The 26,976-nt window shown below is 42.0% G+C and overlaps 2 protein-coding genes across 2 annotated transcripts; both read left to right on the forward strand.

The window, feature by feature from the left end:
• Positions 1 to 513: 513 nt before the first annotated feature.
• On the forward strand, positions 514 to 17,059 carry spdl1 (spindle apparatus coiled-coil protein 1; the record flags this gene model as incomplete). The annotated part of the gene is made up of 11 exons (XM_080840415.1): positions 514 to 684; positions 868 to 1,044; positions 8,415 to 8,609; positions 9,076 to 9,225; positions 9,479 to 9,577; positions 10,803 to 10,913; positions 11,328 to 11,468; positions 14,096 to 14,196; positions 14,422 to 14,609; positions 15,253 to 15,535; positions 16,906 to 17,059. 11 exons carry the CDS (start codon positions 514 to 516, stop codon positions 17,057 to 17,059), a joined length of 1,770 nt encoding a protein of 589 aa, XP_080696541.1.
• Positions 17,060 to 17,887: 828 nt separating this feature from the next.
• Positions 17,888 to 22,697, forward strand: sil1 (SIL1 nucleotide exchange factor). Its single transcript, XM_080841045.1, has 9 exons — positions 17,888 to 17,998; positions 18,087 to 18,225; positions 18,343 to 18,451; positions 18,734 to 18,839; positions 19,103 to 19,291; positions 20,975 to 21,096; positions 21,448 to 21,544; positions 21,823 to 21,987; positions 22,120 to 22,697. The coding sequence occupies exons 1-9, from the start codon at positions 17,897 to 17,899 to the stop codon at positions 22,480 to 22,482; spliced, it is 1,392 nt and encodes a 463-aa protein (XP_080697171.1). The 5' UTR covers positions 17,888 to 17,896; the 3' UTR covers positions 22,483 to 22,697.
• Positions 22,698 to 26,976: the final 4,279 nt, after the last annotated feature.

The following is a 26,976-nucleotide window of genomic DNA, read 5'->3' on the forward strand; positions in this document are numbered from 1 at the left end:
GTTGTCCTGATGAGTAACGTTACATATTAACGTTTGCTAACTGGGCTAGAGAAGACATTAGGCTAATCTGCCTTCGACTCAAAAGTCATTTGCTCCAAATTTACAAATACTTCTTATCAATGCTACTAAGATAGCAAACCAATTTCTAAATCTTGTTGGTCGTTTTATTTATGTAGTACATATTAAAACAATAGGAACTGTGTCAACAACAAGTTGTAAATTTTCCTTGCTTCCATTTACGCTAGTAAATTAAACTCTTCCATCATTGACAAGTTGCCCTTATCATTTGCAACGACCTCTGTACCAACAGTGGTTAGGTTGGCTAGTAAGGACTATCTTTAAAATACAGAGTAACTTTCGTATAACCTTATGGCGATGCTTACAATAGGTTGGTTGCCCAACTTCATGGGAGGTGATGTAATACCATTACCTAACCGGCGACCTTCGTCAATATTAACTCTGTTGCTTTTCTTTTGCTGTGATACTGTTATTCTTTCAAGACTTTTTGCAAAGATGGATTGCAGCTCACATGACGCTGAGTTGCATCTGCTGCGATGCAGACTGAAGGAGAAGGAGGAGGCGGTGCAGAAGGCTGCCCAGTTTGGACTTCAAATCCTGAATGACCAAGTGAACATGCAGAACAAGTTGGATGAGCAGCGAATAGAAATGACCAATGCTAATGAGGTGAGGTCTTCCTTAACACACGCCAATATGAAAACGGCCTTGTAAGAAAAAGTTGCCATAAATAAGACAAGTAACTCAAGTGTGTCATCATTAATGATATGAGTGTCAAGTATACTGTTGGATCTGAACGGACCTCATACCAAGGGCAGAGGGTAACTTTCATTTCACCATGGCATTACCCAGGCTCTGGAGCAGGAGAAGTATTCACTCCAGCGGGAAGTGGAGCTGAAGACGCGTATCCTTGACAGCATGCAGTCTGAGCTGGATGATGTGAAGAAGCAGCAGAGGAGTCTGATGGAGCAGCAAGAGGCTCAGCTCGAGCGGAGCCATGCCCAGGAGCTCAGTGACTACAAGAACCAGGTCAGATTGAGCCGCCGCACTCTTCTCTTATGCAGGCAGCTGCTCACAGCAAATATTACATTTCCAATGCTTATCATTTTATTTTTGGGGTCTACTATAATAGAATTACATGAATCAGTTATCCAAAAACACATTATTATTCTCATCTCCCATCGCCTTCTGTCCAAAACGCATTGCTAGAGCTTGTTAGGTCATGTCGTAGTGTTGACATTGAAGTTTGTGTGCGTATCAACCCATGTGCAGAGGTGTTAAAAGTACTGAAATGTAAAAGTAAAATTGCTTTGATGAAATTTTTCTTAAAGGCACCCAGTGCAACTTTCGAGGCTTAAAAATAAACATTCAATTTCTAGTCTTTTTTACACGTAGTAAGTTTCAATAACTCCATACCATTACATACCGACATTCAAGCAGCAAAGATGAGACGTCGTTGTGTGGTGAGAACTGATAGAAAATCGATAACAACAACAATCGCCGCCATTTTCTTTATTTTTTTTAACCTGCAATAAATAAAGCAGGCTTCCAGTCAATGGAAAAATGGCTTCTCCCCACCGGCGATTGTTGTTGTTTACGATTTTCTATCAGTTCTCACCACACAACGACGTCTCATCTTTGCTCCTTGAATGTCGATATGTAATGGTATGGCGTTATTGAAACTTACTACGTCTAAAAAATAGTAGAAATTGAATGTTTATTTTTCATTGAATGTTTACATAAAGTTGCACTGGGTGCCTTTAAGTACAAATAAAACGACCCATCTAAACATCTACTCAAGTAAAAAGTAGTTAATTTAAAATGTACTTAATTTAAACGTTACTTAGTTACTTTCAACAACTTGATGGGGGCCGCTCCTATATAGTGCAAAAAAGGACAAGGGGTCATAAATCCAAAACAAAAACTAGGTATTTTTAATTAAAGGAGAATCTTTAGAAATATAAGTTCAATGACATTAAACATGTCAAAACAGCATTTAATAACTTTTGGGAGGACATGTCAAGACATGAACCACATGACGGCTAAAATAAGGTTAAATGCCGCTGCCCCACTGTATATTTAAATATATTTGTTTACTTTACTTGTGTCCACCTTTCGCGCATTAGTCTACAAACTTCTTGTTTAGAAGCAGCTGGTTTTCAAGGTGAGTAGAGTTCATCGGGCTCGCTTTGCAGTGAACAGCAATCCAGCACAGCTGAAGGCAGGTAGGCCAGTATTGAGTTTCAGGGACATTTTTTTTTGATATTCTGAAAGGAGTTCAGCAGATCCATATTGACTGAGACACAGGCTACAGTGCCCTCCACAAATATTGGCACCCCTAGTGAATATGAGCTAAACAGGCTATTAAAAAAATGTCTTTGCTGTTAATCCTCTTGGTTTTTCACTCAAAATATTCACAAAAATCTTACCTTTTCATTGAAGTAAAATTATTGAAAGAAATAAAAAAAACTGTTGACATTAAATAAGTATTTTTCCCCAGACCATGTGTGCCACAATTATTGGCACCCCTAGAAAAATCTTTAATTAAAATCTAACTGAAGTATATTTCCAGTCATATTTTACATTTTTAAGTTCACCTGTTTGATAAGGAACTCTTATGAGGTCAACCATGACTTCCAGTTCCACTGGTGTACAAATATGAGGTGACACAGGCCAAATTCCATTAGTCATTCATCACTATGGGAAAGACCCAAATAACACAGTGACAATGTGCAACGAAAAGTTATTGAGCTGCACAAATCAAGAAATGGACACAAGAAAATCTCTAAACAGTTGAAAATACCCATTTCCACTATCATGGAAATAATTAAGAAGTTTAAAGCGACAGGAGATGTTAAGAATCAGCCTGGAGGAGGACGTGTCTGTACATTGACCCCACGCACCGTGAGGGGGATGGTTCTACTGGCAAAATAATCTCCAAGGATCACAGCTGGAGAATTGTAGAGGTTAGCTGAGTCTTGGGGTCAGAAAGTCTCCAAAACTACCATCAGACGCCACCTACATCACCACAAGATGTTTTGGAGGGTTGCCAGAAAAAAGCCTCTGCTGTCAATCAACAACAAACTAACAGTTTGCCAAATGTAAGTCAGACTTTCAATGGGACCGAGTTATATGGTCAGATGAGACCAAAATAAGCTTTGTGGCAACAAACTTCAAAGGTGGGTTTGGCGTAGACAGAAAGATAGCCAAATAGAAAAGCACCCCATACCCAATGTGAAGTATGGTGGCGGATCTTTGATGTTGTGGTGCTGTTTTTCTTCCAAAGGCCCCGGACATCTTGTTAGGATACATGGTATCATGGACTCCATCAAATACCAGCAGATATTAAATGAAAACCTAACAGCCCCCTCCATTAAGCCTTAAAATGGTCCGTGGTTGGACCTTCCAGCAGGACAATGTTCCTAGGCACACCTCCAAATCAACACAAAAATGGTTCACCGACCACAGAATAAAGGTTTTGCCATGGCCATCACAGTCCCCTGACCTTAACCCCATAGAAAATCTGTGGGATGAGCTGTAGCCAAGTCTACAAACGTTGACCTCAGATTCTGAAGGATCTGAAGAGATACTGCATGTAGGAATGGTCTCAGATCCTGTGCCATGTGTTCACTAACCTCATCACGCATTATAGGAGAAGACTCAGAGCTATTATCTTGGCAAAGGAAGGCTGCACAAAAAATTACATTAAGGGGTGCCAATAATTGTGGCACACATGTTTTGGGGGGAGATATTTATTTAATGTCAATGTTTTTTTTTCTTTTAATAATTTTACTTCAATGAAAAGGTAAGATTTTTGTGTATATTTTGAGTGAAAGACTGAGAGGATAAACAGCAAAGACATATTTTTTTATAGCCTGTTTAGCTCATAATCATCTTCATCTGATGAATGTCCAACTTGCTCCAGCCTCTACTGTCCGGTCAAGGTGTTGTCTGACAGACTAGACCTGTAGAATGACAAACAACATTTCTGACAATTAAGTATTGAGCTGCCATCAAGAGTGCATCATAACACAGAAATAGCTATAAATAGCTACTTGACAGACCAACAGTATATATACAGAATTATAGCATTATTTTTTTTTTGTACATGCATCACAATTCATAATCCTCCATTCTTGCTAACCGAGACCCCTGAGCATGAACATGAAAGAGGTGCACGTTGCAAATCCACCACTTATCGTTATCAATATCTGACTAAACATTGTGATAAATTCCAGATAACGACATACACATTGACATTGACTTGTCCAACTGTCTGACAACGCTGGTGAGCACATTCACATTGTCCCTGTTTCAGGGCATGAGAGTGTAAGAGTTTTTCTCTTGCGTGTTGGTTTAGAGAGGAACCACCATACGAAGCATTTTGTTGTTACAAGATACGTTTTTACTGGCAAATAGCAATACAATACAGCCGTCAATGCAGTGCTGTCAATCAAGTGTTACATCAGCACTACACTTATAGCTGGAGAACCCAGGGTCTGACACCTTCAGAAATTGTTGGTCTTTTATGGCCGAGTTTCCTACTTTTTAAAAACGTATTATTTTTTAAGTTATGCTTTTAAAATATGTATTTTTTTGTTTAACTATGCTTTTGTTATGGGCTGTTAACTATGTAGCACTCTGAGATTCTGTATGAATGTAGAGTGCACTACAAACTAAATTAATTATTATTATTATGTATCCATGTTATCACTCTGGGTCCACAAGGTGTCCATGAGCTGTTCCCTGGTGAAGCAGGTGGCATGATCGTCTCGTCCAATCCGGGAGCAGTAATAACACATGATTTCTTGTGAAGAATACTGGCCATGTCCGTTATCAGAACTTCTGAAACTTAGTTTCAACTCCTAGAAAGCACAGTGCATTCTGTGCTTGCTTGACCTCACTGACTGTCTGGTATTTTCCCATGCACAAAGCTCTCTTAAATTTATCTAACAGGAGGCAGCTAAATTATTAGCCTAATATCAGTTTATCTGGTGATTAGGGTTGCCAATATATTAAGTGTAATCTGTGCCAAGCGCCTCTCAACTCAACTTGACTCCACAACCTACATAACGCAGTAAAATGCCTACGGACACTGGTATGGCAATGGCACAGAGTCAATTCTCCATATTAAACGTCATTGTAGTGCCCCAATTTTTTAAGGTAAAATAGCTAACCCTCACCCTGAAGTACAATTGCTACATACTGTTATTTCAAAAAACAACATGAAATTTGAGAGAAACTTGTAATAATGGTCTGGACTATTACTAGGAACAATACATCCAAGCAAGTACAGTAGTGGTTTGCCAAAATTACACTGAAATGAGGAGGTTTATGGTATGGCTAATGAAACTTGCGATTATCCATTATTGTTGGTCAGCTGTTGGCACCAAGCACCTGGAAGAAAGTGTCCCTCATTTGGGGTTGAGGAAGTTGGCAACCCTAGGTGTATTTCATTGCGGATGACTAATCTGCAGTTTTGAACACAATATGACTGAACATAATAATGCTATGACCTGAAAGGAATGGAATTATGTCTATTGGATGACCGCTGTTAACAGAAGGTGGACACAAGGGTGTATAGCTGGCCTAACTATCGTCGACGTTAGCATACTCAGGGCGGTTGCAAGTGCTAGCCAAAATTAGGCTATTAGTCTAACTAGTGCCATGAAACTCATATTTTGCTTAATGGAGCAACGCTAACTAAACAACAAAAAGGCTGTCTGAACTACTACTGGAAAGGGACAAATAATGTACTTACAACAGATTTGAAGATGAATTTTTATACGCAGAAAGTTCTGTTTTGGCGGGGCAGGCACAGCTTACACAGCATTATATAGCTGTTGCCTCTTTTACGTTGGAAGGCAAACTGCTTGCTGAGATGTGGCCACAGGTTTTCTTTATCTTCTTTAATTTCAACTGGCGGAAAGTTTGGTGCTTCAGGTTTATGGTCGTCCGCTTTATCATCTTCAATTCAATTTGTATAGCGCCATAACAATACAATTGCCTCTAGGCGCTTAACAGAGCCCAGAGCCTAAACCCCCTTAGTGCATGCACAATGGCAACAGGGGCAAGGAAAAACTCCCTGTTAGGCAGGAAGAAACCTTAGACAGAACCATGGCACATAAGGGGGGACCCATCTGCTTGAGGTCGGCCGGGTGGAGACAGGAAGGTGGGAAGTGGGGAGGGTTGTGTGGCAGAAGGGGGAAAGGAAGCAACAGGGGTTATACACAGCCAGCATTTGGTTGCTGGACATAGTAAGTTAACAGACATCCGGTGGTAAATGCATGATACAGGCAAGACCAGATTACTGTACCAATAGGGTTACTGTTACAGGGGTAAGGGATGTAGGGACAAACATTTCAATGGTGGCAATAATGTATATTGTATATAAATGCTAGCATAGGGTATTGGGTAGAGTAGGTGTACGGCAATGGTGGTTGCGATTGGCAGAGGGTTTCTCCAGGTAGACCAGGTGGAGAGACTACAGCAGCGTCCCATAGCGGAGATAGTCCTCAGGGATTAAAGCATTCCGGCACCGTGCCGGATATCCGGCGTGTGGCGTTTGGCTGCGGAAAAAAAGTCTAATATAATTATATATATATATATATATATATATATATATATTAACACACGTCTCGATATCATCACCATTACTTTCGAGTTTATGAGTTCGTCTGCCAATGATATGAAAGGAGCACAACTTTCAGGCGCTCAAAATAACATTATTAGCCAATCAGAAGTAGATTGGGGCGGGTCTTGTGAAAATGTGCTTTCAGCACCGGCTTTTCTATATGGCTCTGCCTTATGCTACGAAGAGACAAACGTAGAGATACTGTCACACCGAAGCAGAGTAAATTCAAGAATCCTTGGGATGATGCCCTCCTAGTTGATAAAGGATTGAAAAATACATGGCGCTGGGCATGGATAGAAGAGATGGGGAAGGACGGTAAGCCTTTTGGTAGCCGGTGTAAGAAGTTAAGAGAAGCAGGTGCTCTCTTGAGCTCAAGAAAGCTTCTGTATGCAACTAGCGGGGGAAAAGTGCTTCCAGTGCTTCCACTTCATCACCCGCTCATAGAGCAGTTCGCGCTATCCAACACACAACGCTTTTACAACCACATCTGATGTACCAGCATCAATAACTGACCGTTAATGTGCCCTGAAATACGCTTGTGTACGTTCATCGCAGAACACAATCTGTCTTCCAGGCTCGCCCAACCCCTGTTGAATATATGCCAAAAAATCGCTGAAGTCAAAATTGCTTTGAATAAACTGTCAATATCCAATCAGCATGCCAGCTATTTTAACACATGGCATAACACCAGAGTCCAAAAGACGTATTTCGGAAAAGCTAAAAAACGGCATGTTTTTCTTAGATGTCGACAAATTCACCAACAACAACATAGACAATGTCCTCGTTCGTTTTTTGGATGAAGATGACAATGCATTCAAAACGTAACACTTGCCAGGCAGGAACATGAATATAGCCAATGCCTCAGCACTTACTGCTAGAATAAAATATGTACATTTTAATTTACGATTATTTCTTTTGAACAAAGTAATTATGGAACTGTTGCAATATAAATCTGTATTATCTACGTGTATTATCTACACTGTTGCACTTCAACGGTTTAAAAAGTGGATCACTGTCCTTTTTCATAGATCCTCAATGAAATGGTTGCAAATCAAGTCTTCTTCCACTGGCTGAATTTCACATACCCTTATAACATGTCACCTTATGATTGTAGGTCATCTTGAAATCTCTCAAGGACAAAGCTTAGCAGCAAAACTTGATATCAAGAGAAATCGTAAATGCTACATGTGTTAGTACCATATTATAGTGAGGTGGAGTACTATTGCTGACCTTCTTGGGATTGCAGTTTCAAAAGTCCCACCATAATCTGCCATCATTCATTTCTAAATGTTTTTTTGTTTTTTTTGACCCTGTAAATGTGTGCACCACCGGACCACACACCCCCTCGCACTCAACCACATTCAAAAAAAGTTCAGGCACAGGATTTTTTTTTGCTTTAAACCCTGAGTCCTGATTAATAGGGACTATCTCTCGCCATCTCTATCTCTCGTGACTCGGCACCGGCGGCTTGCACCAACTCCACCATCACTCTATGCAGCATCCACCACTGCAGTGAGTGAGAATTGTCGTGCGCCATTCTTTTTTTACTAAGTAACGGATGTAATTTCCAATGTAGCGAAGTACAAAACTTCAGTCAAAATCAACTTAAGTAAAAGCAAAAAAACGATTTCTAAAACTACTTAAAAAATAACAAAGTACACAACAAAACTACTCAATTACAGTAACGTGAGTAAATGTAATTTGTTACTTTACACCTCTGCCCATGTGTCAAGCATAACGGCGTCCTGATCGCTTTCCTTCAAAGATGGAGCGCATGAAGACGGAGCGGGACGAGGCCCAGCTTGCTGAGAAGCAGCTGCGTCACAAGCTGGAGGTGCAGACCGTAACCCTGAGCAACAAGACGGAGGAGCTGCGATCCATGACCGAGCGAGCCCACGAGACCATGTCCTCCGAAATCTTGGAGCTGCAGGTCCAGAGAATGGACTTGGAGGCTGCCATGGTAGGGACCATGCACACATATACTGTATTTATTTGCCAGCCTGAGGATGGATAAGTTTTCTGAATATTTGTACTTGATCGCATTGGTTCATGCGCCCCAATTCTTCATACCCATGTGCCCTTGGCTGTGACTCAAGATTAGCAAACTTGACAAGTTGATTTCTCCTATATTCCAAGTATTTGTCCAGATTTAGAAGGTTGATGTATGACCAAAACAGATGTCTATTTTATGTTGGCCCCTATCTGGGGTGAATGGTATGTGGTTTATGAATCTCAGGAGTTAATGCTGTGGTTTAGGAATCTCAGGAGTTAATGCTGTGGTTTAGGAATCTCAGGCTGAGCTGAAGCATGAGCTCCAGGAGTTAAAGCTGTTGTTTATGCATCATGCAGTACTTTGAGCTGCATTTTTTTGCATGAAAGGTGCTATATAAATAAAGTTTTTTTTATTATTATTATTATTATGTCAGGCTGATCTGAAGCAGGAGATCCAGGAGTGCCAGTACAGAGAGCAGCAGCTGCAGCTGACCAACACCAGCCTGCATCGGCAGGTGGAGCGCCTGACGGAGGAGAAGGAGGATCGGGAGAGGGAAGCCGTCTCGTGCTATAACGCTCTGGAGGTAGATGGCACACACACACACACACACACACACACACACACACACACACACACACACACACACACACACACACACGACACAAACCGATGATTAAACTATTCTACTCTGATCATTCTGAAGTGAGCTTCACCAGCATTCATTCATAACTATTGTCTTGTTTCCTGTCTGTAGAAAGCCTATGGTCTTGTTTTCTGTGTCTGTGTGTGTGTGTGTGTGTGTGTGTGTGTGTGTGTGTGTGTGTGTGTGTGTGTAGAAAGCCCGTGAAACCAACCAGGACCTGCAGATCCAGCTGGATCAGCTGCTCCAAAAGGCCCAGGATCCAAACAGCAGAGGGAACTCTCTATTTGCTGAGGTGTGGTATAGGGCAGGGGTTTTCAAAGTGGGTGCCGTGACGCATGCTCAGGGGTGCCGCGGAATGGCCCAAGGCTTGATCATTTAATGACATAAAAAAAAAAAACATGATATCAATTTCAAAATGAATTGTATTGTTAGTATATCAATTAAAATTGTATTTGCAGCACAAACAACAATAGGCTACTGTTTACAGTTGATTCAGGGCGTAACGTCAACAGTTCTTTTGTTGACTTCGTTCGTTATTCCGTATTGACAGCAGGTGGAGGAGTGCAGGTAGGCGCAATGGATACGTTTTTAAAGAGAGTGCATCCACCTCCACAGAAACAGACATCGGATTCGAATTCTGCAAAGAGAAACGATCACGACTCGCACCTCCAGTATGGGTTCGCTTGGTGTGGCGAGGTAACTTGCCCCACACCAGTATGCTTGCCTGGTCTGCAAGGAGACGTTGGCTAATGCAGCCATGGTGCCAAGGTTGCCAAGGCACCTGGAGACCAAGCACCCGGCTCTGATAACACGATCAAACGTCACATTGATTATATGTCGGAGGACATGGAATCTGTACTGAATGAACTACGGCTACACAATCCCTCCTCGCATTAACAAACTCTGCAGTCAGAGACAGTCACATGTGTCCCATTAAGTTGATAAGTTGTCTGTGGAGACAAGTATAACTATATTTTTGTGAACTTTATATTGAAGGTTTGTTCCTGATATGTTTTGTTACTGACAGCTAATTTCTCGATTATTATACGTATTTTGGCTGTGATATAGTTGTGAGAGGGACAGACGTTGTCTGTTCATATTCTGTTCACTATTTATTCAAAAGTTCTATTAAATTAGTTGAATTAAAGAGAGTGGTTAATTTGAGTGGTTAATTTGAATATAACAAAAATTAGATAAACCTCACCTTCTCAATGTAAAGCCTATAATAAAAGCAGTTATAGCCTATTCAACATATCACAAGGTTAAATCAAATGGCATAAAGTACAAATATGATACAAGGGAGGTTGAGAGAAAAATGTTTTTTTTTTTTTTTTTTTTTTTAAATAGGGGTTCCGTGGATAGAGAGAGATATGTTTAGGGGTGCCGTGAGCCAGAAAAGTTTGGGAACCACTGGTATAGGGATCGCAGTGCATAATGGGGAATGCAGTTTCTTCAGTTCAAGGCCACTTGTTGCTGTGTTTGTGTTGATGGTGTTGATAAGCGTGCCTGTTCTATAGGTGGAGGACAAGCGAGCGGAGATGGAGAGGCAGTTAATCAGCATGAAGGTTCAGTGCAAGTCCCTGCAGCAGCAGCATGCCTTCTCCAAGCAACAGATGCATCGCATGAAGGTACAGTTCACAGACACACACACACAATCACACACACACACACACCTTTCTCTTCTCCATAGTGTGCTCCTCTCTGAACAGTGTACACTGTGACAGGTCTGTGGTGGCTCTGACAAGGATGGATCCTCTGCCGCCACCACCATCACCATTCTGTTGTCCTGTCCTCTTTTGTGACCATCTACAGAAGAAAGTTCTCCGTTACTGTTCCTGTTAGACTCCACATGGACCGTAACCCCGTTGTGTGTGTGTGTGCTGCAGGTGCAGATCGCGGCACTGATGCAGCTGCAGGTGTGACCCTGTTCTGTATGTGTGTGTGTGTGTATGTATGTGTGGGTGTGTGTGTGTGTGCTGCAGATCGCTGCGCTGATGCAGGCCCGTAACCCTGTTCTGTGTGTGTGTGTGTGTGTGCTGCAGGTTCAGATCGCTGCGCTGATGCAGCTGCAAGGTGCCGGCGCCGACCCGGAGCAGCTTGAGCGCATGCAGTCCATGCTGTCGCAGAAGAACAGCGAGATCGAGGCACTCGTCACCAAAGTGCGGCGGCTGGAATCTGATCAGGTCGGGCTGCTTTTGGCTGACCGCTGTTTCCTGGCTGTTTTTATTTAACTTTTAGATTTCTGCTGTTGGTGAAACTTGTGATGGTGCGATGTATACACTCACTTCACATTCAGCAGCAGAGTAGTTACTGTGGGTAAAGAAGGCGGATTCGTAGGAACACAGCAGAACTTCACAGGCTGAAACACTGCTCTGTTGTTCAGGCATGAGAATCACTCACCTTTCAGCGAAATTCGCCGTTTTGAAAACAAAATAGGTGACCTACGTGAATCGTGTAGATTCGATGAGTTTTGTTTTTTGGGGGGGGGGGTCATATTCAGTGAACTGCGAACAGCAGACCTGGCAACCTGCACGCATTTTGTGTACCCTCCTCCCCCTTGACGGAGTTTTTGGACATATTTTTCATATTCAGATGACATGTACTTTTGTAAGCATGCGACTAGTGGTGGCGGCGGCAAGGTGCTCAGTGTTGCCAGATTGTAAATGCCGTATCATATCAAAGGCTCAAAATGATCGTATTTGGAGGATAATGAATTATATCTGTCAACACTGGGAAAGTTTGACCAATGACAGTTCTGTCTACAGTCAGAGCTCGAGCGAGAAGGTGGAACGTAAGTCTTAGATACCCTTTCCAAAACGTGTAAAGACGTAATAACTAATTTGTAAAAGACCCAGAGAAACAATAATATCCAACGAGGCAAAATCCCGGACAATTTTGGATTCCTTACTGGACGCATTTTTTTCTGTGACCGTAATGGTAGCATATAAAACGTTAAAACATGTGTTCGGTAACTTAACAAGATAATTAATTTCAAGGGGTATAACCTTCAGATACATTTGTATGAAAAAGTTAGCAAGCATATGACGTGATTAGCCTGGTTACGAGACTGCTACGGTGTGAATAACTGATGGAGTAAGCTCATTTAGCTACATTAACTCAAACGCCATGGAGACTCCCTGTTCTAACTTTGAATCGCTCTGTTGGGGCAAAGTGACCATTGCAAAGGTGTTTGACTACAGACTGTTAACGTAGCGAATAATTCCTACTATTGCAGCCAGTCAACCTACAAGCTTTGCAGGTATAAAACAAATCATGACGTCAGATGATGATTTTCAGTCTCGTTACCATAAACAAGACCCAATACAGAGCAACCCTGAGCACTGACATGATAAGCACTTTGGTGACAAGAAAGGTGAGCATGGCTGCAAAGGGGACTCTTGTCACATGGAAGGCTTCAGTGATGCTCTGCTCAAAAAGGCCAATTCGCCAAGCTATGAGGCAAAGCAGTCAAGAGCAAGTGCCACTGGAAGTAGATAGATGGATACTAATAGGAGCTTAACATATATTTAAATATATATACACAGTTATTCAACATAATAAATCAGCGAGGAAAAAAACAATAGAATCATATTTTCTTGACAAGAATTCAATAAATGAAAAGAGATCCTTACATTTTGCATCATTTAGTACTTCTAAAGAATATATGATTGTATTGGGGTTTTTTTCCGCCGCTGATTTATTATGTTGAAAAACTGGATGATGCCAGTGCATGGAAATATTAACGCGAAGGGCCTTGCCAATAAAATGTATTGAAATCTGAATTACATAACATTGTATTGGCTGTCAATCATGATGGAAGAGTAGACAAGTTAAGTTACGTCATCTCTCGTGGGGGCTATGCATTAAGCCATTTGTGGTGCCCTTACCACATTGTACCTTATATACTGTAAATGATAGACCCAGTGACAGGCTGGCATGAAATGGCTTGCATAATACTAAGTAAGGAGGCCAAAATAATTTTTGACTCATGGCTGAAGCTAAGTTTCTCCAGCCTTCCCCAGGTTGGACAAAAAGCATCTCAAACTGCATCAGATTGACGCTTTAAAATATGGAATATTTAAATTTTACTTACTGGGGAGCCCGGCCACGGACCCCCCTAGAGGGGATATATCCTCCTCACCTTTTTCACCCCTGACCCGTTTTCATGCCTGGTTGTTACTGTAGGATGCCTGGCCTTAGACTGACAGAAAAAAGTTCAAGTTTTAGTTTATTATCATATACTCGTAAATCATAAACAGCATTTATCAGTAATGAAATTCTTTGTGCTCAATGTCCATTCAATTTAGAGAATACATCATTTAAATACTAGAGAATGGAGAAAAGGGTAGAAAAAAAGAGAAAAAAATTGTAGTGCAAAAAAAACGATATTTCAAGGACAGTTCAGCATCCTGATGGCATGTGGGTAGAAACTATCCCTGTATCTGCTGGTACGGTTTCTTATGCTTTTGTATCGCCGTCAAAAAGGCAGGAGGGAGAAGACTGGCAGACTAAGATACAGTAACAGTTCTTTGTCTGTTGAAGACTTGACACTTCAGAACAATCAGTGATGACTTACTACGCTGTTTCTGAGGCGTGTCATCAGTCATGGCGCACTAAGCTGTTTCGTCAGTACGTCATCAGTCATTGTTCAGGTGTACAGGGTGGTGTAATGAACAAAAACATGGTTTCTGGCTTTGTCAGTTTTATGCAATATCTTTATCACAACAGACAGTGATTTAATTGACTTGTCATATTTCGTTGCTATAATTGCAGTGTGTGTGTGTGTGTATGTGTGTTTGGTTTTTCACAGAATATGAAGGCTCTGTGCACGTCTGGCCCACCAGCAGATGGTGACACACATGACGACACGTACTACACGGATCTTCTTCAGATGAAACTGTCCAATTCTGTGTGAGTTATACCGTAGATGTCACCTCATTCATTCACATGCATTGATTTAGGCTTTTAACTGAAATGGGAACATTTAAATCTAGTTTATTTGCCTTTTGTCTGTTAAATAAGATCACATTAGAATTGGAGAAAGGTGCCAAGGATGTCTGGAAACGTGTTTTTTCTTTTAGTAAAGATTCTGAGCAGCTGAAGAACGAGGTGTGTGTGTGTGTGTGTGTGTTTTAGTAAAGATTCTGAGCAGCTGAAGAACGAGCTGTCCCTGCAGAGGATGAAGTCTCTTTCTGAGAGCCAGAGGGTGCTGGAGATGGAGAGGAGGCTGTACGCCGCTCAGCAGGCCCTGAAGCAGAGCCAGGGGGACAGCATCAAGCTGCAGGTCAAAGTGGAGGAACTGCGTCTCAAATACGAGCCAAATGGTAACTCACTTCAGCTGTGTGTGTGTGTGTGTGTGTGTGTGTGTGTGTGTGTGTGTGTGTGTGTGTGTTTGCGCCTCAGCTATGTATACAGTACCATTCAAAAGTTTGGACACACCTTCTCATTTTTTGAGAAGTTTATTCTCATTCCATATGTGTCCATTGGTAGTTTAAATGTATCCAATATTAATCTACAATGTAGAAAATAATAAAAGTAAAGAAAAAACGTCTCCAAACTTTTGACTGGTACTGTATATCGGCACATGTATGTGCAGCTGAACCCCATTTATGTTACTCGTCCACAGAACTATTGTCCATACATTATTTTGGTGCCGTCTGTGTGGGGGCAAAGCCAAATGTACCTACATACTACATTGACATCACAAATGTATATATTTTTTAATCTTTGCCCATTTTATTTTATGCAGTTAAAACATGTTTTGTCTCATTTGTAATCATGGTAAAAATTGAATTCACAACTTCACCCTATTTGGCCTCTTTTGTCTTTATATTTTTGACATTGCTGAAGCTGCTTGTCTGTGAATTAACCCAGGATCTGTGTGTGTTCAGAGGTGGGTAAAGCTAACCCAGGATGTGTGTGTATTCAGAGGTGGGTAAAGCTAACCCAGGATCTTTGTGTATTCAGAGGTGGGTAAAGGCCGCATCCAGAAGCGTAGGCGAGAGAAGCTTCCAGTTGATCTCCCCCCCGGAGGCCCCGAGCTGAGCCAAGATGTCCCCGCTGCCATGGAGACGGAGCTGGCCGACCCCTCTGAGCCAGAGCCAGGGCCCCCCAAGTGCCCTGAGGAGAAACCAGTAGTGGCTCCGCTGCAGCCTGCCAATGCCCCTCTCTTAAACGCCACACAGCCGCGTGACAGCAAGTGTGTCCGCATCTCGGACGAGCCGCCAATCATTATCCCCAAGCCGCCAAGGTCAGTGCCCCTCTCCTCCTCTTCCTCCTCCCCTCCTGTCTGTCAGCCGCTCTCTTTCCTGTCACGCTGCGTCCACTTCGCCTTCTTTGTCTTCTTCCTTTTCGTGGGATTTGTGAGGACCCTCGCTCCACGTCCTTCACTGCCCTCACTGCCCTTCAGGAGTCCTGCTGCCCCAGGGAAGAGTGTGTGCTAGTCGTCCTGCTGCCCCAGGGAAGAGTGTGTGCTAGTCGTCCTGCTCAGACCCTGCACAGACGGCAGCCAGAACAGAATAACTTTTAAAGTTAACATTTGAAATGTTTCCGTTCTTCAAAAAGACTATTTTTTTTTGCCTTAAACATTGTACATTTGAACAGCTAAACATTCTGAATTTCATGAATGTGCATTCATCCTTGTAAGGTGCTTTGGATGAAAGCATCTGCTTAATGACGAAATGAATCAGCTCAAGCAGGATTATGGAGTTAAAGGCTACTATGCTATAAGAGAACCATGCTGTAGTTGATTGTTTGGATTTCTCGTTCCGTTTTTTTCACCCTCAACCCGCCCAACCCACACTTAAGGAACCTCTGCCTTAGCACAAAGGTAGAATGTGTAAGACCCAACACTTCAGAGAGCACCTCACTTCCTAACTGGCACCTAGACTAGTGCTCAACTTGTACTTCAGCAGTTACAGTCCCGCACTTTTTCTTTCTACGTCGTTTGCTATTTCTTATGTAAAGTAGTATTTATTGGTTTTTATTGCTCTTAGCTTGACTGTTCTCTCCCTTGTACGCCGCTTTGGACAAAAGCATCTGCTAAATGTAAATGTAATATGGTACTCTATGCATGTCACCTACCTACAAGCTAATGACTACTACAAGACTTCTACTCTCACTGTAAAATGAGTGTATTGCTGTGAACAACCATTTGTGCCTATTAGGAGAAATCTAACACATGAAGGTTTAATATGTGTATGTGCTTCCTGATTATTACTTTACACAACCTAGTGCTATGACGGTTCACACTACTTTCTGAAAAACGATGACAAGTTTGTTTTGCATCTAGGCCTGTGGCAGGGGTCTCAAACTAAAATTACCCGGGGGCCGACGGGCGTCCAGTTTAGTCATTGGGGGGCCAGATTTTACGGTTAACGTTGGTGTGGCCCATTTAAATCATTGGAAATGTTTTATTTTATTTTAAATCAATGGAACTTCGCGGGCCGGATAAAATCGCTTGGGGGTCGGAATTGGCCCGCGGGCCTGTGTTTGAGACCCTTTGCCTATGTTGGTGGTGGTATAGAAGGCCCTGTGACCTTCGTGACCCTTTGAGGCCTCGGTCTATAGGGAAAGAACTTTGTTTAATGGCCCAACACAAATTGGGTGGTTTTTCTGTAGGTCCCCATCAGAAGAGAGCAGTATGACAGAAGAGACGGACGCCAGGGAGGGAGAGGAGAACTGGCGTGACGAGAGGAAAAAGAAATCAAAGTGTCCCACTCCCATCCATGTTGTCCCAAATAATACAATGCAAAACCAGTGTGCCCAGCAGTAGCTCTGAACCAGCACTTTAGAATTATCACTGGCTCAAATAATGAGATTTATTGTTTTAACTTGTTACAGCTATACAGATTTTATTAACATGTTGTTGGATGTCTTAATGTGTTGTAAATATGTTTGTTTAATAAATCAAACTATAAACATCTTGTGTTATGTGTATTATTGCAGATAGTTCAGGTTGTAGATTAATTGCAGACATCCACGTAGCACATTGAAGATTAAACGATTTTTAAAAGCCAGGCTACATGTAAAGAAAATAAGTCACTCAATATGCGTTGTGATTTATTGCTACATTTCCCCCCAAAAATGAAAATGACATGACGTGGAATTTAAGAACATGAACATATGGTTGGTCAGTTTGTCAGGAGTGTAAAATAAACATGACGATTCACTCACATCTTGCGTCATATAAATGGGCAGGAAGTAGGTTTTTTGCAACCAATACCGAGACGCGTTCGAGAAAGTGTACACTTCTCCACATATGATTGGCTTTTTCGGTGTACACTTCTTCACATATGATTGGCTGTTTCGGTGGGGTAGCCACGCTGTGCTACGGTTGATTTGCTCTACCACTGAACGTTCCCGCTAACCTGCTAGAAAACAACAGTACGTTTTATGTTATACTTGCCGGTATACTGCGTATTTGGTCTGCAAAATTACTCGATACAAGTTAAACTAATCAGACGTTAATGACGTACAATGCACTGCTGTTAGAGGTTTGTGTAATTTAATCATAGAAGGCTGTCTGTCATGCCGCTCAAACTGCCTAGCTAAGTGTCGCTTATTATGATTATCTAGAAAGTTATCTGGTTGAAACCCGTTTCCTTACACCATGTCAAACGTTTACGGACGGCCGTGCAGTTGTAGTGAAGTGAGGAAAATGCTAGTCCTCTGGATGTTGAGCCTTCTTATCGCCGTCGCCGCCAGTGAAAACGTGAGTAAAGTCTGCGCCATCCAGCCTCGATACAAAACCAATCAAATAAATGTAAATATGTTGAGCATCACGTTTCTCCTTGCCGCAGTCTCAGTCAGGCTTGACAGTCCTGGAGGATTCAGGATCAGACGGCACCGGCCATGACGAGGCCCACGTGAACGATGAGTTTGACGATGAGGATCTTGAAGTGTTCCAGCCTACAAACCAATGGCAAACTCTCAAGCCAGGTATGTTCTTTTACAAGGTTATTTTACTAGGATAAATTAAAGCGTGTTAAAAAAGATGTCTTCGTAACCACTGGTATGATAAGGAGAAGGTCACAATGTGTTTAACATTATCTTCAGGCCAGGCAGTTCCACGGGGATCTCATGTCAGACTGAACCTCCAGACGGGACAAAGGGAAGCCAAGCTGGGAGAGGAACAGCAGGCCAGATACCTGAGGGATGGACAGAGGTATAGTAATAATAATAAATAATAATGGATTGTATTTATTTCGCACACTTTAAAATACAAAGACGTCTCAAGGTGCTTTACAGAAAGTAGTGATGGTGATTGTAATATCTGTAGTGGGTGTCCAAATAGTACAGGGTGGTAATAAGCCTACCAAGCAGTCTGAGTGCGATAACTCCTTTGTATTGAATTGAAGTTTCAGAAAATCAGGTATTTGACGGAGTGTCCTAACATTTGTTTTTGTATGGTGCAAGTTGTCATGGAAATGGTCATGATTTTCCCCAGGGCGGTGAACACTAAGACCCCCTCCTTTACCGCTCAGGAGCTGAAGGAAACTCTGAAGCTGTTCAAGGAGGGTGTGGATGACCCCACACACCCACAGAGGCGAGAGGTGTGCCATTATAAGGAGATCTGTTATCGTAATGGTGTCAATTATCGGACTGCGTGGTTTATCGGCAAACGTTCACGTTGTCATGTTAATCCATTATTAAACTCAGCATATCAATTGTTAATGTTAAACTTAGCATTTTGATTGTTTAACAGAATGGCCGATGTTTGACACTGTCCGATAACTGACATAGCTACGCTACCACTGTTAATTTCAGTTCTCTTGTGAGACGACGTGTCTGTAACAGTTAATCCGTTGCGGTACAGGAGGAAGAGGCACTGAAGGCGAAGTTCCGTCCCCTGGAGGAGCTAAAGAGAGACCTGGCGGAGCTGGACATGCGTGTGGAGTCAGACGTGGAGATCATGCGACGACTCATCACCAAGTTCAACAGCTCCGACGCCACCGTGGAGGAACGTGTCAAAGCTCTTCATGATCTGGAATACCTCGTCCACCAGGTGAATAGAATAAAAACACAAGAGCACACATTTAGGAGCACTGATGGGATCACACACACACACACACACACACACACACACACACACACACACACACACACACACACACACACACAACACTGGAATACCTCGTCCACCAGGTGAGCTCCAGTAGATGGATTAGTGTCGTGCATGCTAGTAATCATTGGATTCTTATTTGAATCGTGAGGTACATCACAACCAACAAGCACTATTTAGTTTTAATTATCATTTAAAGTAACACTATGCAACAATTTGACACTTTTTGAGGTATGGTTTTATAAAACTAGTTTTGGTAACATCTTAAAATTAATTTTGATTGCATATGGTCATGTGAAGGACAGATAACCCCTGTGTCTTTCCCACTAGCCATCCAGAATATGCCCTATGTAGTTCTGTATACCGGGCTGGAATACCCTGTGAAAAATGGAAGAAAAGCTTTCACAGCATGACATTGCCAGCTTGACTGCCAAAAGACCCCAGTTAGTGTGTTGGATAGCTTATATCAGTGTCAACTGTGCTGTTGGTGGTGTTTGCAAGGTTTTTGCATTCCTTTAAGCTCACTAGTTTCGGAACAGAACTCCGTAGTGCTGCTTTAAGGAACTGTCATTTTGGTTTTTGGGACCTAGTTCTGGAAAATGTTTGGGTAACTAACTACTCACTCACTACTCATAGTCTAATATTTTGATGCAGAGCAGCCGATATTAAGGCCACCAGCCAACACAATCCTCCCACTTTAATGTTGATCTGAGCACAGCTGAGCCTAACCTAGTCAATAGACACCAACAGAGAAAGACACTTTAGGGTTGATCTGAGCACAGCTGAGCCTAACTTAGTCAATAGACACCAAACAGAAAAGGACACAGAACTTTGTGTAATAAAACATAATTTCTAAAACTGATTGTTCAAATCCTTGATTGTGATAAAATTTGACCTCATAACATTCTATGATAACATTCCATATTATTTCGCAGCGTATTCATATAGCGCATTTCATACACAGTGTTCCATCTGGCTGTTGCGTTGCTTCAAGGGTTGCGTGGCTTCGCGTTGTGCCTAACAACTCCCCTTACCTGTTCTAAAATCAGCGCAAACCACAGCCTCTTGGGGCTTATTGCTTAAGTTACTCCAAAGACAATTTGAAAACAGTGGGACAATGGTAAGAAATTGCAGAACACTAAATGAGAGATAGTACATACAGACAGATAATAGCCTGCAGAACACTAAATGACAGATAGTACACACAGACGGATGAAAGCCTGCCTTTGCAGGAGGGCTTTAACTGCCTTCAAAATAATAACTGTCAGTAATCCACACAAGGATCTTAGAGGCATTACAGTTTCTGTCTAAAACTAGGTATGTTACTAATTCAAATCTAACAGACCAAAACAGCACCGTTGGAAATGTATTTGGTAACGCAGTGCCATTTGCATTTGAGTTTAATATCTATACTGAAATACATCACATTTCTAAACATGTTACATATCCCAGACATCATTATAAACAGGTTATTGGCTGCATTTGAAGGGTCCAGACATTTTCCCCTCAGATTAAAGACCCAGATATAGGCACAAGGGGCAGAGCATGCCTTGTTCTCGCTAGCTTCTACATGCAAAGGTGAAAACCTTGGTCATCACATCACTGATCAGACTCTTATTTTGACAGGTGGACAATGCACAGAATCTGGTGTCTATGGGTGGAATGAAGCTGGTGATCAGTGCTCTAAACTCGTCAGACTTCGGCTTGCAAGGGAACGCAGCTTTTGTGCTGGGATCAGCCATCTCCAGGTGAGCAGACGTTTCACTTGTTTGCGCAGACATGAGCTGTTATTATTGTGTATTACTTGTTTGCGCAGACATGAGCTGTTATTATTGTGTATTACTTGATTGCGCAGACATGAGCTGTTATTATTGTGTATTACTTGATTGCGCAGACATGAGCTGTTATTATTGTGTATTACTTGATTGCGCAGACATGAGCTGTTATTATTGTGTATTACTTGTTTGCGCAGACATGAGCTGTTATTATTGTGTATTACTTGTTTGCGCAGACATGAGCTGTTATTATTGTGTAACGGCTCTATGGATGTCCGCCGTTTGCCCTTCTGTGGGTGTTGACGTTGCTTGTGCTGTTTCCAGTAACCCGTCGGTGCAAGTGGACGTCACAGAGGGTGGTGCCCTACTGAAGCTACTGACGTTGCTTGCCACTCCTCGTCCCGTACCCGTCAAGAAAAAAGTATGTTTTTGGGCTTTGGGTTGTTTCTGTATTTGTATACCATTTGGACTAACATTTAAGACATGTCCATTTGTTTGTTTGTTGTTTCACTGCTCTGTTCTTATTGGTTAAGGCTTTTGATTGTTGTTTCACTTCCCTGCTCTTATTGGTTAAGGCTTTGTTTGTTGTTTCACTGCTCTGCTCTTATTGGTTAAGGATTTTGTTTGTTGTTTCACTGCTCTGCTCTTATTGGTTAAGGCTTTGTTTGTTGTTTCACTGCTCTGCTCTTATTGGTTAAGGCTTTGTTTGCGGTTGCCTCGCTGTTGCGTCACTTCCCCTACGCCCAAGGCCACTTCCTGAAGCTGGGAGGGATGCAGGTGCTGGTGGACCTGTTCCAGACGCCTGGAGGGGAGGCCCTGCGCATACGAATCGTCACGCTGATCTACGACATGATCGTTGAGAAGGTGAGATGGGATCTGATCCAGACCGCCCTGAAGACTGTGTGTGTGTGTGTGTGTGTGTGTGTGTGTGTGTGTGAGATCCCATCAGTGCTCCTAAACGTGTACATGCTCTTGTGTTTTTCTTCTATTCTCCAGGAGTTGATTTCTCAAAGTGGCATGGACCAGATTCCTGACTCCTCCTACCAGGAGCGTCTGCGGCAGTACTCCGAGGTGGCCCTGTTGCCCGTCCTGGCAGAGCAGGGGTGGTGCCGCCTGGTGCCCGCGCTGCTGGCCTCCTCGGAGCACGACTGGAGGGAGAAGGCACTCCGAACGCTCCTGGCCATGATGCCCTGTTGCCAGGCAGAGTTCCGGCAGGACCGCGCCCTGAGCTTGTCGCTAGGCGACCTGCAGACGCAGTACCGGGAGCTGGTTCTTACCGAGAAGGACCTGGGAGACGAGGAGGGCTACTTTGGGGAAATCCTGGTTTTACTGGATACTGTTGCGCTGAAAATGCAGTGACTCTAAAGCTTAGAATCGGACATCATTGACCATAACTGCCCAGTGTCACTGCATGTTTGCACTCTGATTGGACATCATTGATTGTGATTTAATGTCCTTATGGCCTCTGTTGCTGCTAAAAACCTCTGTTTTAGAATGAGGGTCTGGTTTTCCCACAGATTTCTAGCCATGCTGGAAATGACTGCAGTCACCCTCTTCATCAGGGAGTTTTCATATGGCTAGTACTACCATGGCTAACACTTACCAGGTCTGTCATCAAGCATACATTTGATTGCCTCAGATTGTTTAATTAAACAGAATTAGATACATTTGGCCTATGAGAGGTCTACTGGTCTTATTGTTAGGGAATGAGTATCTTTTTGTGGTCTTTCCCAATACAGAGAAGGCAACCTTTCTTGTATGTTGCCTGGCCTTACTCTGGCAGTGAAGGATGTCATATTTTCAGACATTACAGAAATGAGTGAAAACACACTTGAAAGCTGTGTAACTTTATTGCACTTTACCACACATGTCTCATTAGACATGCACCATGAGGTTACAGAGCTAAAGCGAAAAGCAGAAGACTCTTGAAGACATAAGAGGACTTGAACTGAGAACAAATTCTGTTGTAGGCTTTTGTGCTTGTGGTCATTGATGATCAGGAGACCACCAATGCTCAGGCAGTCTTGCATTCCCCGGTGTACATGACACGGACCTGATGCTTCTTTTCCCTGGAGAGAAAACAGACTCGGTCAAATATTTTAGCATTTCACTGAACATGAAGCCTTTTCAAAAAGTGTTTCAGACGTGTCATGATGAATCTTCATAATCATGTGACCCCTCCCTACTGGATCTGGGAGGGTCTCATGGCTGTGTGTTTCTGGGGCAGCTGTTAACCCCCCCCCCCCCCCCCCCATTCTCACACTTATTACCCCCCAGAATAGTACAATTTATATACAAAAGGATTTAGTAATGCAAGTCAATCCAACCCAAGATAAATAAAACTTTCAAACAATGGTATTTTGATGTGGCAATTAAAGACGTGATTATTTGACAGCCGGTAGAGTGATGAATATGCTTTTTTATGTTTAATTATTTTATCTCCATTTTGGATTAGTTCCATTTCAACTACTTGGCTACAGTAACTGTGCTTCAGTGGGAAATAGTTTCAACTGAAAGTCTTACTTGTTGACATAGCAGAGCACACACTCTGTGCTGTATGTCTTGCCATCATCTCCACACACAGGGTTGTACTCCATGGTGCATATCCCACCACGGTATCGATTACAGTTGGGCTGTGGAAGCCAAACATAGCTTTGTTATGGACAGTATGGTGTGTGTGTGCTTTGACATGGACAGTATGGTGTGTGTGTGCTTTGTTATGGACAGTATGGTGTGTGTGTGCTTTGACATGGACAGTATGGTGTGTGTGTGTGTGTGTGTGTGTGTGTGTGTGCTTTGGCATGGACAGTATGGTGTGTGTGAGCTTTGGCATGGACAGTATGGTGTGTGTGAGCTTTGACATGGACAGTATGGTGTGTGTGTGTGCGCTTTGTTATGGACAGTATGGTGTGTGTGAGCTTTGGCATGGACAGTATGGTGTGTGTGTGTGCTTTGTTATGGACAGTATGGTGTGTGTGTGTATGTGTGTGTATGTGTATGTGTGTGTGTGTGCTTTGACATGGACAGTATGGTGTGTGTGTGCTTTGTTATGGACAGTATGGTGTGTGTGTGTGCGCTTTGTTATGGACAGTATGGTGTGTGTGAGCTTTGACATGGACAGTATGGTGTGTGTGTGTGCTTTGTTATGGACAGTATGGTGTGTGTGTGCTTTGTTACGGACAGTATGGTGTGTGTGTGTATGTGTGTGTGTGTGCTTTGTTATGGACAGTATGGTGTGTGTGTGCTTTGTTATGGACAGTATGGTGTGTGTGTGCATGTGTGTGTATGTGTGCTTTGTTATGGACAGTATGGTGTGTGTGTGTGCGCTTTGTTATGGACAGTATGGTGTGTGTGAGCTTTGGCATGGACAGTATGGTGTGTGTGAGCTTTGGCATGGACAGTATGGTGTGTGTGAGCTTTGACATGGACAGTATGGTGTGTGTGTGCTTTGACATGGACAGTATGGTGTGTGTGTGTGTGCTTTGACATGGACAGTATGGTGTGTGTGCTTCGACATGAACAGTATGGTGTGTGTGTGCTTTGACATGGACAGTTTGGTGTGTGTGTGCTTTGACATGGACAGTATGGTGTGTGTGTGGACTCATTTATTTACTTCCTGTTATTATTTACGTGCAGTGGTGGAAGAAGTACTGAAGTTTAGTACTTAAGTAAAAGTACCCAGGAAAATTAAAGTAAAAGTAAAAGTACTACATCAACAATCCTACTTAAGTAAAATGTACTCACTTTTAAATTGACTTTAAAAGTAAAACTAAAAGTACTCACGCAATGGGTTGTCTCTCGATGTCTAGGCTTTGCCATTTTGATAAGGAAATAGTGACTGGTAATAAATGCCTCTACAGATGTCACTACTAGTAATTATAAGCAACAACATTTGTTAATTGGAAAGGTTGGTGTACTTATTGGGCCTATTGTCTGTAATACTGTTCACACTCTATCTTACAATTCTGCGGATGACAAGTTATCTACCATGGATTATTTGCAAAGTTAATTCCATTAAGCCAAACCAATAAAGACACAATTTTATATCTTTTAATCTTTTATTTAATTGTAAACGTGTAAAAAATGGAAATATGAAACATGAAAAACAAATGGAGTTGTTAAACTGGTCAATGCAGAGTTTTATGCTCTATTGATTGCAGAAAAGAAAAAAAAACATATTGAGTAAGCCAAGACTAGGCATTAAGTTTGCATGCCAGGCAATAACCAGTCAATAAAAAAAGGCAAATCTTCACGTTAGCTTGACATTGCTAAACTACCAGCTATATCTTACCACTACGTTAAATAAATAATCAAGGTACAATCGTGTTATTTTGATGCTATTGCTGTATGTCAACATGTATTTTGCTAGATAACAGTATAAAATCTTGTCAGTAACCGCATACGATATGCAAAAGTCATAGACATTAACTTAGCATAGCAATAACTCCGCATAACTCGACAGGTTCTCCAAATTTGAAGGCTAGAAACTCCTTTTTTGAGGTAGACAGGAAACGCACTGAAACCTCCACGAGTTATTCTTGGGGCCTCTGAACTTGAACATGTCTTCAGATGAGGCTGACTCTGAATCCATGCTGAAAAGTTGTTTGTTAGTCAGGCTGTTTGTCGAATGTTTAAGCAAAACAGGCAAGGCTACCGTAGTGCTGCTGCCAAGTACACACTCTGCTGTCATTGGAGCTGATAGAGCCACCTGATTGGTTGAAACGTCCTAAAGCAACGCAATCCATATTTTTGTGTAGGCAACAGTTTGGCGAAACTGTTTATAAAATGTAACGAATAACGACACATATTGTAGAAATGTAGCAGAGTAAAAGTATAGATAGTAAAGTAAAGATATGTAAAACTGTAACGGAGTACAGTAACGAAGTAAAAATACTTTGTTACATTCCACCACTGTTTACGTGACAGGAAGTAAACATCACAAGAAGTGACAAGTAGGCTACTGTGTTCACAGAAACCAAACAACCAGAAATGTAATATTACACTTTTGAAGTTGTACATTTAGTGTGTTTGTGTTTAAGAAAACTGTTAATTAGTCTTTTAAATGTAAACATTTATGTGTGACCTCAGATGTTCAGTTTGTATGTTGCTGTGCGTGTTAACTAATTTTTAAATGACCTCACCTTTTTGGCCTCTGGTGCAGCATTCTCAGCGAAAGCAACTAGTAAAGCAAGAAAGGGAGGGAGAAAAGACTGAATTCGACGGAAAATAGGGTTCCTTCCTCTTCATGTGTTACTAGACAACAAAAGACAGCTTCTGACATCAGGGTAGTTACTCGAAGGAATGCTGTTTAGCAACTGTCTATTGTTTCTCATCTGACTGTTTTGTGTGAATGACAGCCACATTCTATTTAAATGCTCAAGAAAGATAATCCTCAGGACAGATATGACCTCATGACCAATACCCTTTTTCCGCACAAAATATGATTTTCACATGGTTTTCTGATTTCCTCTTTTTTTTTCTCCTTTTGTGATTTGTGCGTCACTTATTGTCAGCGTTGTGACTAAATATCATATTGTGCTATACATTGTTCATGTATATACTTAGGCTAAATATTAAAGTGGATGTTTTAGTCACTGGGAATCTAATAATATGCCAGTGAAATGCAAATGTCTAACGATATCGTTCATCTTTTTGGTAACGCTCTATGTATACATTGTGATCACTTATGTAATGTGGTCAATCCTCCAGTGCATAATTGTCCTATGATATAAACCATGGTGTTTTCTCAGTTCACACTTCACAGTGTTGGTCAACAAGGGATTTGTCTAGACTAATAGTCATAATGGGGAAAATATATCATCTTACAAACCTTTGTTAAAATTCCCATTCCTA

The sequence above is a fragment of the Sprattus sprattus genome (assembly GCF_963457725.1).
Source record: "Sprattus sprattus genome assembly, chromosome: 6".
In the NCBI taxonomy this organism is placed as follows: domain Eukaryota; kingdom Metazoa; phylum Chordata; class Actinopteri; order Clupeiformes; family Clupeidae; genus Sprattus; species Sprattus sprattus.